General features: G+C 44.8%; 1 protein-coding gene and 1 long non-coding RNA gene across 2 annotated transcripts in view; one reads left to right on the top strand and one right to left on the bottom strand.

Moving 5' to 3' along the window:
• The window catches only part of PDLIM1 (PDZ and LIM domain 1), a 36,115-nt gene that overhangs the window by 9,374 nt on the left and 13,485 nt on the right, over positions 1–13,256 (bottom strand). Inside the window, exons 3-4 of the mRNA XM_015866567.2 lie at positions 8,678–8,762; positions 24–214 (exon numbers count right to left, since the gene is read on the bottom strand). Coding sequence (XP_015722053.1) covers positions 24–214; positions 8,678–8,762 — 276 coding nt within the window. The remainder of the gene's footprint in view (positions 1–23; positions 215–8,677; positions 8,763–13,256) is intronic.
• LOC116653599 lies at positions 6,735–8,216 on the top strand. Its single transcript, XR_004307722.1, has 2 exons — positions 6,735–7,158; positions 7,235–8,216. It is a non-coding gene; the product is annotated as an uncharacterized LOC116653599 (long non-coding RNA).

The following is a 13,256-nucleotide window of genomic DNA, read 5'->3' as shown; positions in this document are numbered from 1 at the left end:
GCAGAGGCATGGACGATACTTACAGCTTGCTGGGCTCAGGGGGCCCAGGTGATGTCTTTGACTCCACGGCATTGTTGAAGGTCTGGATGTTTTCTGAGGAGTAGAGGCCCGCCGGGCTGTTGTACTGAGCAGTGATCACCTTGGGGGCAGAAGCCGTGGCAGCAGTGAAGGGGACCGCGCTCCGGTTGTGTGCACTTCCTATGTGCCTTATTTCCTGCATGCAAAGGATCAAAGGCACAAGTCAGAGGTGCTCAGGCGTGCAAGGGGATGTGGCGGGCAGCCCAGAGCAAGCAGTGGCTGCAAGGGTCATGCTCGTACATGGTGGCACCTGGGAGCCCCAAAGAAGGTGAGCGCCCTCAATGTGTTGACAGAGCCCATCTCCATCCTGAATGGCCAACACGGATCAGGTTGGTACTCCAGATGGTGCATAGGTGATGTTCCAGGAATGCAAGATCTCAGAAACACAGCCATGGTATCTGCTCAGCTGCTGCACACCTGGGAGCTCTGCAAAGTTATGGTGTGGCACTGGACCCACCTTCTCATGTGAGACTACAGATTTTAAGTATTCCCTGCAAATCCTGAAAATAGGGTTTATTTCAATGGAAAGTGAAGATGATGGGCAACAAGAGGAGCACTCTTCAACAGCAGCTGAAAAACTGACTTTCCTGATGCAAGGGCACACAAAAAAGAAGGAATCTGACATAACTATAAATGTACTAGACTATGTCTGCTCCTCCAGTGAAGACTGGGTTCACAGCTTAATTTCATGAACATCTTAGGACTCTCTGAACAGAAAAAACATTGCCCCAGTGGAGGTGGGAAGACGACCATCAATAATATAAAGGACCGCCCACAGGCAGCGATGGCTAAATGACTCGATCACATGCAGTACTAACAAGAATGGGGAAACCAGTAGCCCTATCTGCAGTTCAGCAAGATGGGAACCACAGCCATGCAATAAAGCTAACAGTACCCAAGGCTTATTCCTCCCAGAGAAAGTGGTTAACAAAAGCAAGGAGGAAACACAATGAGGCCTCAACAGAAATGGCAGAAAAAAGTTCACAGAGGTGACTGAAATGTTCAGCACTGAAAGATGGCACTAAAATGTGCATTTTGAAAAGCCTGGGCCAGATGCTGGGAACAGCTTCATTACAGTGCTAGCATCCACTGGCACAGGATCTAACAGGGTCCTTCTCAAACACATTGGGCCCACAGTTTGTGGTCATAATTGGCACAACCGGTTTGCTTCCCACTCCATCTGCATGCCGACTTCTATAGCAAGGAAGTGAGCTTACACTGCCCTTTCAGTGTCTCATGGCATTTGCTTGATACAGCTATAGTTACAGAATAAACACTCATTAGAAACAAGCATGACTAAATTCCCCTGTAGAGTTTTCTTTAAATCGCTTTTATGCCCCAAGATCTCCTCATGCAGCTGGCTAGTGTCCCTGAATTGACAGATGGGAGTCACCCTGTTCCATGGCATAGATGAGGCACAGCACAGGACCCCTTACAGAAGAGGAGTGCAGGTCCAAGCACACTCATGAGATACGAGTCATTTGCAATCCATGGGGTAGCTCAAAAAGTTCAGGTGTGGGATGACAGCACCACTCTCCCATGGCTTTCTGGCCAACACAAATGGAAATCAGCCATGAAACTTTCCCACACACCAAAGGAAGAAAGACCCTGGAGTAATTAGCTAATCTCCTTTGTTACAATCTCATTCAAAGTGCTCATAAAAATAGGCTTTCCCATGGCAGAAACTGTGGATATTAGCAAAAAAATAATAATTACTTCAGCCTGTAAATCACACCATGGGGAAAAGTATCAGTGGTCTTTTATCAGCATTAAATGCATATGTTAGAACACCATTCCGAGGCAGCAAGTGGGAGAGAATATATGCAGACATGCGTATAAGTAGTCGGTTTAATGAAAGACAGAGCAGAAGTTTTAGGCTCCTATAAGAGTTATGCTCTTAGGTCACATAGGTTAAAAGTTTAAATCATGTCACGATCTGCATTGTGCAAATACTTCAGTATTAATCAAGAATTAGAGAAAAGGAAGTAATTTAGGAATTATTTAATTTCTAATTTCCTAAAGGTTTCCTTAGGAAAGTCACGAAGCTTCCTAAGGCATCTCAATTACAGGCTCTGCATGCATGTGAACACGTTCACATCCCCACCAAGGGCTTCCGATTCTGTCAACCAAGCTCCAGTCAGTCTGACAACGTGACAGAGGCCCGAAGGACCATTAAGCATCCACAAACATTGAGAAAACAGGGAGCCAGATGGAGGAAAGATGGAAATCACATTAGTGCCTGGACTCTTAAGAACTGCAAGCTGTGCTCAGGCACTGAAGTTACATTAGAGGTTTTTGACTACTTGCCACCAGGTAAGTTTTCTGCTGTTTAATAACATTCAAGTCCATAAACTAAGCTTCCAGAAGTGTCAGGACATCAGTAGCAATGTTCACGTTGCTAAAAACCATGTGAGACTATAAGGGAGTTTCTAACAGCTTAAATAGAAAAACCTATGCTGAAAAAAAGATGTCTGAAGATTAGGTCAGAAAAATCCCATCTCAAGAAGAGCACAGAAGATCTGTAACCAAAAAGCTTACAGACAGTACAGCAAAAGCAATAAAATAATAAAGAGCATTTGGAAAACCTAAATTCTCCATCACTTTTTCATGCCACGCTGCCTTTTCTGCTCAAGNGAGGAAGGAATTTGTGAAGAACAAGTGCTTTCTTGTAGCAAAACCAAGATCAAAAGATAACCTGTTCTCCCTGTCAAATGCATTTACCGAGGGATTTGCCAGACCTGCTCACCAGGCCCTGGGTTGGGCAATTGTTTTGTGAAAGTCCCAGCTCCAGGAATTGTGTGTTTATGTGAGAACCTGTGGTTTAGCACTGGAAAAATATCAGCAATGTGGCAGTCCCACACCTGGTCACCATCAAGCAAAAATTAAAATAAAATAAATAAATAAATACCACAGTGCTGCAACCTTTTCCAGGCAGGGAACTGCCACAGTGCTAGCTATGGTATGGGGAAAACATCCCCACACAGGGCAGGAAGCAGCTCAGCATTTCCGACCAAGCCAGCATGAGGGGGAATTCTCTGGGAGAACAATGGCTCCTTCCTCCTGCTCATATCAGGCCATGCCTGGGGATACCAGGTCTGTAAATCACCGTGGCCATGCCCTCCCCTCGGCATGGCCAGCTGTCTGCCCCACAGCTCAATTGCAAGCAAAGTCCACCTCAGTTACAGCCCAAAGCTCCACATTATGGAGTCCGGGAAGATCAAGGCACTCCCATTTGGTGCTGCAGATTTAAACAATCAGCACCCAGACACTGCAGCTGCAGGGAGATGCTCTCCAGCACACCCAGCACCCCCCAGAGCCAGCCAAACCGCATCCCACCAGGCTGCAGAGATGGAGACTTGGATGCTGGAGCGCACGCCTTGAGAGCCACGCCAAGAGGAAACACGATTAGAATTTTCTCGGCACAAATGTTTACTCAGCTCGAAGAAAACGGGCCCCTGACCAAACCTCAGCAAAGGAGAGAGCCATGCATGCAGGGGAGAGCACAAACCCACAGCCAACAAATGTGCCTGGCCCCATTCCCATCCCAGTGAGGCCACGTGCAAAGTGAAGGCCATGCTCGTGCCCAGGAGCACCAGTACCTCTGCAGAGCCTGTCCTCACAGTCAGCTCCGGCTGAGAGCGTGTTTCACCAGCTGCAGGCACAAGAAGCAGTGCCTCCACTTTCACCTCTCCCTCTGTTATTGTTTGGGGTTTTTCAGCTATGGAAAAATCTTTTGCAATGCTTTGAAACCTGATTAGAAATGAGAAAGGGTCTGGGGCTTTGTTATTGTAGGGGGGTAAAACAACAAGGCTGGCTTCCCACATCCTCTCCCTCCAAGTCCTTGAAGCATTCCACATCCATGCAGTAACGCCTTTTAACCAAAACCAGAGGGTCACCATATATTGTTACTTTATATACCTATTGCTTCATACATTGCCCATGCACGCTTAGCCTTATCAAAGACCAGGCCTACCACACACCCAGTTTCTATAGCCCCGGTCTTCCTGGTATCCAAGGAGATAATATACACAAGATGGAAACAATGACATCACCCTTTGAGGACAAGGATGGGGATAGGGCAGGCACTCTCTTAATAAACCTTGGGAGGACAGAAGCAACTGCCTGCTCCTGTCATCCCACAAGTAACCGTGATTCACCTCCAGAACTCCCTCACTCCCTCATCTGCAAGTCTGGACCTTGTTTCTCTTTCTTCCCCCTCCCGCCCCCGCCCCCCATCTTGTAAAGAGCTTTCTTGAGTCCGAAAGCCCTTATCTTCTATGGTTAAAAAGAGGTGATGTCAAAGTGAGAGCTTTCAGCTTTTTTTGGAGGCAGCCCTGCTACTGACCACCCTCAAAGCCAGTCTCTCTCAGTCACTTCCTACATGATCTCACTAAGCACAGCAACCTTGGCCCACTGACCTCGCTGTCACACAAACACAGGAAAAAGCCAAACATTCTCCCAAAGAGCCCAGGTTTGGCAAGGCAAAGCACAGGCTTGGAAATAACAAGATTTTGGGTTCATTTTACTAACAAGCAACACAACAGCACAGCACACACGGCTCCGGAGCTTAATGCCTGGCCCAGGATACCAGAGATCATGGCAGTTTGGAACTATCCTGACCTCTGGTCATACCACAAGCGTCAATATTAGCTTAGTCACCAAAATAAGTTGATCTCTTGCAATCACTTTTCCCAAAAAAGTTAAGCAGAAGGGACAGGCAGACATGTTATTTTAGTCTTTCCCACTGCAGTGCGGAAAAGCTCTTGATGGGAAAATGACATTGAGTGAATGCCCTCATGATCTGGGTGAGAAGTGCAAGTGAAATAATTGAGTAAATATACGAAGAAGTCTCCGTCATTTCCTTCCCATCATGTTGCCATGGTCACACCCAAAACAAAGCTAGCTCAGAGGCAGAGCCATCATCGCTGGCAGGCTGCTGCACCTTTTGATGAAATCTGAGTTTGTCAGCACTCTTGCCTCGGTTTAAATTAATTTAAGAGGATAAAGATAACAGTAATGAAATAATAAGGTCGTAGCTCTTCCATTTGAAAAGACTAGCACAGACAGTGAAGTCAGTCTTGGGATTCAGAACTTTGGGGAATGCATGGGAGGTTGTGGAATGCTTTTTTTCCTCCAAAGGCACTCAAAAGCATCTTGAACTTGCATTCCAAGTAAGGGAAAATACTTGCACAGACAGATGCAGCACTTCATTGAGTGTCAGCCTACAGAAGTAAACAGAAAGCTTACTGCAGATGCTAAAAAGGGTACAGGCAGTGATCTTAGTGTCTAAGTAGCCACTTCTTAAGATAAACCAAAAATTATTTCTCAAGACCACTCTCAAAGACTGAACTGTACAAATGAAATGGGAACAGACAAAGAAGGTGGCCGGATGCTGAGAAGTTTCAGTTCAGATAGTGAAGTTGGGGAGATCAATGTCAAATAGTGCCTCATTTTAAGAAATGGAGAAAGGTATTTGAATAACTGCTGTCCAGTCTCTACCACAAAGGCTTTAAAGCATTTCTTTTGAGTCTGAAGTAACTCTATTCATATATATGATGGTATTACTGCATTCAAAAGGCTGTGAGCAAGCACAGTGAGAAGAATCTTCAGAAGGCAGTGGAGCAAGTCCTAATGAACTACTTGGGCTCAGCATGCCTTATTTTCGTTGGTAAGGGACTTAAGTGCTCTGCATAAGACTGCTGCCAAGGGAAGCACATGCGTTGTTTTCGCTGGCATTGCAGTTAGATAAACCTATACAGCTCAGACAGAACTGCCTTCAAAGAGTCAACTCTGTTCATGGCTTCTACCAGTACTGCCTGAAAATGAGCTCAGCATCTTTGTGGGTAAATGCCTACCAATTTGCCACACTGGTATATACACAGCATCTTCTGCATGCTGCTGCTGGCTCTGGTGATACTGTAAATACACAGTCCCAGATAAACTCAGCTGAGGTCTGACCACGGATCTGGCAGAAGTCAACATGCTATGCTGACATCATGCTGCAAGCAGACAGCCCTTGCCACAGATCTCTACTAGCTGCAGTCAGCTACTGAAAAAGGAAATGGGTGTGTATTTTAGAAGTATTAAAAAAAAATAAAGAACACACCTCAAAACCTGATGGTGTTCATGACACCAGCCTTTGGCACTGTGAAGCAGAAAAGGTAGATAGGAGCTTGTGGTTTGGAGATATGAGCCATACATCTGACACTGCCAAATTCCCCTGCTCCAACCCATAGTTCGACTAACCCATGTGAAGAAGAGCCCTGTGCTCCAAGCACCAGCAAGTACCACTTATTGCAAAACCACTGCAAATGGTTTAACTGGACCCATTTTAAAAATAAAGAGAAAAAGAAAAGCAAGACCTCTGTGGGAGCTTGAAAGTCACTCCTTATACCAGGAAATAAAATTCTTCCGGAGTCAGTCACAGGGGCTCATAGCGCAGTGTTAGCTCCTAGTGCTAGATTAAAACAAGGGTCACTGACCAGAAATGGGGTTTGAAACAAGAATCTTGCTGCAGTCATTGACAAATCCTCCTGCTGAAGTCAGTTAAGGATTGGTATCACAAATCCAAATGTGCCAAACTTTGAGATGGCAGCATCAGCATCCCTATAGAGGGCCCAGAGCTAGAGCCAGAAACAGGGCTAATTAGGCTATGGTGGAGGTGCACTCCATAGCCCTGATGAATCCTATCTCATCTCTGTGATGCCCTTTATCTGAATTTCAGAAAGGAAAGCAGAGACTTCCATTGCCTCACCCATTACTCACATCCCTCCCAGATCTGCACTGCAAAAGGGACCTGTGCATGACTGCAGAAAATGCTTTCACAGGGCTTTTTCCCTCACTCAGTTCTTCTGGGCACACTGAAATTAACAGAAAGCTTACCAGATCAGTTGCCTAAGGTTTAGTTTTTGAGCTACAACTCATCTCAGTCCAGATGTAGATATCAGGAGATTTCTACAGCTGGTTCTTCCCAATTTTTTGCCAGTGTTGACCTAAGGATCACCAAGGAGAAGCAGGGCTGCAACATATGTACACACTCAAAGCCAGTGAAGGCTCGCACTTCAGTTTCTACAGGACAAGGTGAATTTTTTCTTCCACTGACAGGCATTAGGTACAGATGCTGTGGCTGGACCACCTGTCTCTCTTTGCCATGCAGTGCTGCTCAGCTTGTACTTCAGAAGCACAAATTTACCCTGCATGTTGAAGTTCAGAGCCTTTCAATACCCAGTGCAGAAGAAACCCACAACTATCAAAAATAAAATATTTCAGTGAGATTTGCTAAGTGGTGAAATCGCACAGTAAGGCAATTGAATGAACATTCACCATCCAACACTAGGTTTTACAAAGCACCCTGACAAAGCCTGCTTGGTCTGAGATGTAATGCTAGGAGGGAACTAAGCTACCCTTGTAAAAGCAATAGATAAGGTTAATTTCAAAGACTGTACATTATCCACCTCTCCAGAAACACACTTTTTAGATGCCAGCCCACTGAAGACTTGCAGCAGAGTCTCAGTGCTGACTCTGCCCTTCTCATACCCCCATTCCCAAGGTTTGCAGCAGAACATCTCCAGGGCAGAAGACACAGAGTTGATCCCAGCTCAATGGTATCATGGGCAGTGTCACTGCATGGCTCCAGCCTAAGTCCAAAAGGCTGTTTCACATCATGCTTTTGGCTAAGCATGAAATACCTGGAAAATATAGCACCATGCTCTGAGCCAAGCAACACACAGCAGCTTGGCATGAAAGGGAGCACGGATTGATCCCAAGTCTAGGCAGGGCATTGCTGCGAACACTACTTCAGGCTCAGGCCCTTTCCATCTCAAAAAGACATACTAGCACTTATTTAATTGCCAAGTCAAGCTATTTTTCTCTGTTCTTATTTTGCTAAACAAATTCACAGAGAAGATATACTTGGACAAAAATTCACTATCCTGGTGAAAATCTAGAAAAACCCCTTTAATTTTAGCATAGCAATAGATTTGTGCACTATAATCCTCTGAACCCAGCCTAGGAAGTGTCCTTACACAGGCCACTGATATTTACTACATTTACTTGGACGAAGCAGCAGACTGATAAAGCAAGGCTACCAATGCATTGTAAAACCAATCTCCTAGAAAGAGTTTCCAAGATCTGCCACACATAAATATATATTATATATATATATGATATGTTTCCCTTCTGCTTTCTCCACAGCTAGATGGCTAATAATAGTTTGCTAGTAAGATGGGGGGAAAAAACAACTATGCAACAAAAAGCAAAAAACAGAAGACATTAAATCATTTTCTTCCCTTCCTAAGATCTTTCCTATCTACAAAAATCACCAGGCTTAGCAATAGTAGCTATGACTTAAGCCACACCTCCACAGTGCCTTCTACGTGCTTTATAACAGGTCTGAGTAAGTTTTCCAACCAGCTCTCCATGGCAGCAGGCACCCAACCACGAGGGAGAATGACCATCTCTGAAGGTAAACATGGGGCACACACTACCCGCAGTGTGACAGAGTGAGACATGCTCAGCACCTTCAGGTCTCCAGTCAGAAACCATTCCAAAGTCAGACAGGTATAAGTGGGCACAAACATGCAGGTACTCCGTTCCTTACCTGAGGCTGGGAGGCCAGATTCATCTTGTAAGGATGCGCTTTTCCCTCTTCGTTTACAAGCGGTGACCAGACTTTTGACTCCGTTCTGCAACACATGAATTCCCAATAGTTAATCTACTTTTATCGCTGCACATCATTGTTATTAGAGGACTTGTTTTCAGCTCATGAACTTAATCTCCACCAAACTTTTGTATACAGAAGTAGGAATCCGCACAGCTCATCCTTTGGGACTCCATTGATGGCACAGTAGGTGTGGGCTCCAACCCAGGCAGCAGGCTTAGGGGTCACCCAATAGCAGGAGATGGAAACATCCCCAAGATAATTCAAATTCCCATGTCTTCCAGCTTCTGTGGGTAGCATGGAAATGGAATGACTCATTTGTATTGAATACACAAGTATTTCTCACTTTCAGTCTCCAGAATTTTCTTATTTATACAGTGGAGTCAGTGTAGAACAAACAGAGGTTTTTGTGAATCATGAAAAAAAGAATGGGTCAAAGTCCACAATGGGACTAAGAACTGAGGCAACAATGTGTCCAAGAGAAAGCCGCATAACCTTTGCTAGTCTGACCCAACTGCAGCAGCCTGAAACACAAATCTGTGACCAAAACCAGCTGCTTCTACCAACATCATTCTGGAATTTCATTGTGCCCCAAAGAACAACAGGAAAAAAATTGTGAGGAAGAAATAGGAATTAAGCTTCGATTTGAGATTCTTTGTGGGAAACATATGCTGTCTAAGATTCTCACACATACAGGGAAGCAGTTGCTTCAAGGAGGGACCAAACGCTGCCAAAATTTGTAATAGTAGGGAATAAAGTGGCTACAGTATCACTGAATGAAAACCATCATTCAGTGTTAAATACTACACAGTCCAACAACCAGAGAGCTGATAAAGCCTTTGGATGAGTTTTGAAAGCCATGTCCTGTTTTGACAGGAGATCCTGCAACTTTGTAAAAATCTGCAACTGCAGACAGATGTTCTTCCCAGATATCTGTGGGGTCAGGGCCAGCTACAGTTTAAGTTCTTAGTTAGCAAAACAAGATTGTTTCCACTGAGAATTGACTGGATAACTGGAAAGAGACTTTAAACAGAAAAAGCTTATAAAGCTGATGGGGGTAGAGAAAGAAGGTATAGAGCTACCTGCAATAAATTCAATCTGGTCTACTCTATTCTTCTGAAAGCCCTCCAATTCCAGTACTTTTTTAAACAAAACAACAATAACCCTACTTGATGTCCATGTATACCCCAGACACTTACTGCATAAATAATACACCCAGAGAGCAGCTCAGTGGGTGGAGATGGCAGGCAACTCTCCAACTCTGGGGAGCGGAGAGTTTCTATAGGGCATTCATTCACCTACTACTTCATCTATTGCACTCTGGACTTTACACAAAAGAAACCCTGCCCAAAGCCTGCCTTCTGAAGTACCTCCTTTTGCAAGAAAGTACATGGGCATGGGTGACACCAGACAGAGCCCTCTACGCACTTTGAGTCAGGTACAGCAAAACTTTAGCTTTAGGCCATCGCATTCTGTGGGAGCAGTTGCAGGGCCAAAAGAGCCAACAGCCTGTCCTATCTGACCCCTGGCATCTGATGCACTAGGGCACACACAGACTGAGGAGCACAAATATAATAGCTGCATAGGATCAGCTCTACAACAATCTAATCATTGTCTTGCCCCAGTAGCTGTTGTTACTGTGCATGTGCAACATACCCTAGGCGAGCATAAAACAATTCCCTCCTTGCTTCTGGTCACCAGTGCCTGAGGAACCAGTGATTTTACCCACATCACAGCTGTGGAATGTAATGAAGTCACAGCCACCTCTAGGGTGACTGCATTTTGCACATTAAGACCATATTTGCTCAGAGGGGAACAGCCCGCTGACCAGCATAAAGCCTTACTCTTTGGAAGCATTTGGAGATCACGTGTGACCTCTGGAAAACGTGGGGGCACAGCAGAGCAAGGGGAAACAAACACCTGCCAGCCAGGCTACGAAGTGGACATTGGCTGGTGATGAAAGAGAAATTCAGAATGCATTAAACACCTCAGCTGATTTCTAGAATGAGGCATCCCTGGTGCCAATTCTCACTGACCCTGATTGAAGCACTTTCCAAGTTATATTTTCTTTTGCAGCAGTGTAACATTGCCAGATTTCAGAAGCAGCATAAGGCCTTTCTGAGACTGCAGATTTAAACTTGGAACAAGCCAGTGTATGTACACAGAGCAGAAACCTCTTCCCAGGGCCACAAAGGGTTACCTTCATTCCACTACCCCTGGCTTGGTGCACATGAGGTGGCACAGCACATTGGTATCCAGTGTCTGGGAGACACATATAGCCAGCTAATGTAACCAACACATTTCTGCCCAGATTTTGCTCCCTTTTTTGATAGCAACTCAAAAAATCCCAGTTTGTTGCCCAGCCTGCTGCCATTCCAATCCATCACTGGATATAAATGGAAGCAGCAAGGTCACCCCAGGCTTTACTTTCAATCCAGTTTAGATGCTATCCAAGCAGAAAGGTTAAACAGCCTGCACAGTTGCCCCTCTAAGGCCAGGAAGACAAAGCTTCCCTTTGTCTTCACAACAGCTGCCACAAAGCCCTTCACTTGCTCTCACAACAGCCCATTTATAGCCCCAGCAAAGCTGAAGATGAGGCAGCATTGCTTAGGATGCATTGCCTAGTGAATCTAGCACAGCACATGTCCCATCCCACCACACAGCTGGACTGGTTAGACTGATCACATCTGCACCATATATGCAAGTGTTCAATACCAAATTATACTCAAATCCAAATTTAATTTAGAGTATATTTTCTCCTATATACTACAGCAAAGGGAGTGGCACTTAGCACAGAAAGAGAACAGACTCATAACTGTTAGACAAACACAGGAACACCTGGCAGGAAAACTAATAGCAGGCATGCAAATATACAAACTTCATCACTTTTGTAGTTTACATTTCCATACTGTTTCCTTACCACAGGAGAGAGGGCAACCAAGACTAGACCAGGGAATGGGCCACACATTTGCTGTTCCATCCAAGCAGAAACCAAGACCTGAGATAAGAATAGATGCTAGCTTGGACGCAGAGGTACTGGTAGGAAGGAGAGGAAGGAAACTGCATGCAAGTCAAGGCAAGACTCTAAAGTAGTATTTGTGAAATTCGTCATTTTTCACAAAGCTTGGCTTGAATACAGTATAACATTAGCTATCTCGAAAGGCTACATTTTGTTATCAATGCTCTGCATGCAGAGCTAGGCCATAGCTTCAAGGGAAAATTCAGTGCTGGGAAATGAGGATCTAATCTTGCAACCAAGAACTGCGCAAATAAGATCAGTAAGAAAGGAACATTTACATTCTTTATTTCAGACACTGAAAGAGGCACAACTAATTTACCAAGGTAGCAACTGAACTCCTAAAATCAGGAAAGTTTCTTCTATGGCAGAAGGATTGTTAGGTGAAAAATGAGGGAAGACCTAAACAATTTCTCTTTCAGAAGCTCCCAGGGTTTTAGATAAGAGGCAAAGGTTAAGGCACACCTACTGTTTCTGAACTAGCCAGCTAGAGTTCACAGCTTTTACCTTGCCAAAGAGGGTATAACAGCATGGCAAACACCAGGCTCAACTTGCTAAAATGCCTTTGAAAGAACCTATCACTAGTAAAAGCTGCTGAGAGAGCTGGGGAGCATGAAGGCAGCCAGGAGAGCCATGAGCTGCTGGAGGTGGCCGCTCCACATCTCCTTATATAGCTGTGCACAGCTCCAGGCTTCCCAGGCCACAGGCATTATTAGCATGATGACAGACCTGGAAAACTCTTGCTGGCAGGGAAGCAAAAAGCAAGCTTAAATGAGTCAAACTGCTCAGACTTCCTAGAACACAAACCCAAGCCTATTGTGGCTTTGTGCAGCCACAGCTGAACACTGGAACACGTGGAACAAGGTTGGGGAGCTTCCTACAGAAAGGGTGCAGCTGAACCTACAAGTATGGCACAGAGGACATTCTCTGTCTGTTCCTATCTCCCCTTGCTTCTTCTCCATAAACATTACACAGTCCTTTTTGACAATGCATTTAACATCTGCTGGTAGCAGATTTGACTTTGCTGATCTTAATAGTTTTCAAAGAACAAAAATGCATAGCTTCATTCCTTGGCATCACTTTTAGCAGAGTAACAGACTGTTTTGCAAACAGAAAAATGTATTAATATATCATACACTGGCAGCAGGGCTGCTGAGTAGGAGACTGGAATTTGAAGAAAAGGACAGTAGGAGCAGAAAACAAGATTACATGCGTACACTCTCTATTCCATAAATCTTTTCCTGCTACCACCCCAACCTGCCTCCAGACACAAAGGAAGGGCTTTAGGGATATTTCTTTTGTTAACAAAATATAAATACCCAATTTACCTTGGAGTTGCTCATGCTCACAGCTTTGCTACCCCACTGGATGCAGCCACTTCTTTCAGAGATAACTTTCACCTGTACAGCAATTGAATTGAGTGTTTGTCCACTTCTGCCCATCTGTAGCTACTGCTACACAGAGCTGTGTGACAAATTCACTGCAAGCATTACCACTGACATC

This window comes from Coturnix japonica, chromosome 6, assembly GCF_001577835.2.
Source record: "Coturnix japonica isolate 7356 chromosome 6, Coturnix japonica 2.1, whole genome shotgun sequence".
Taxonomy (NCBI): Eukaryota; Metazoa; Chordata; class Aves; order Galliformes; family Phasianidae; genus Coturnix; species Coturnix japonica.
This window is presented reverse-complemented; position numbering and strand designations above follow the sequence as displayed.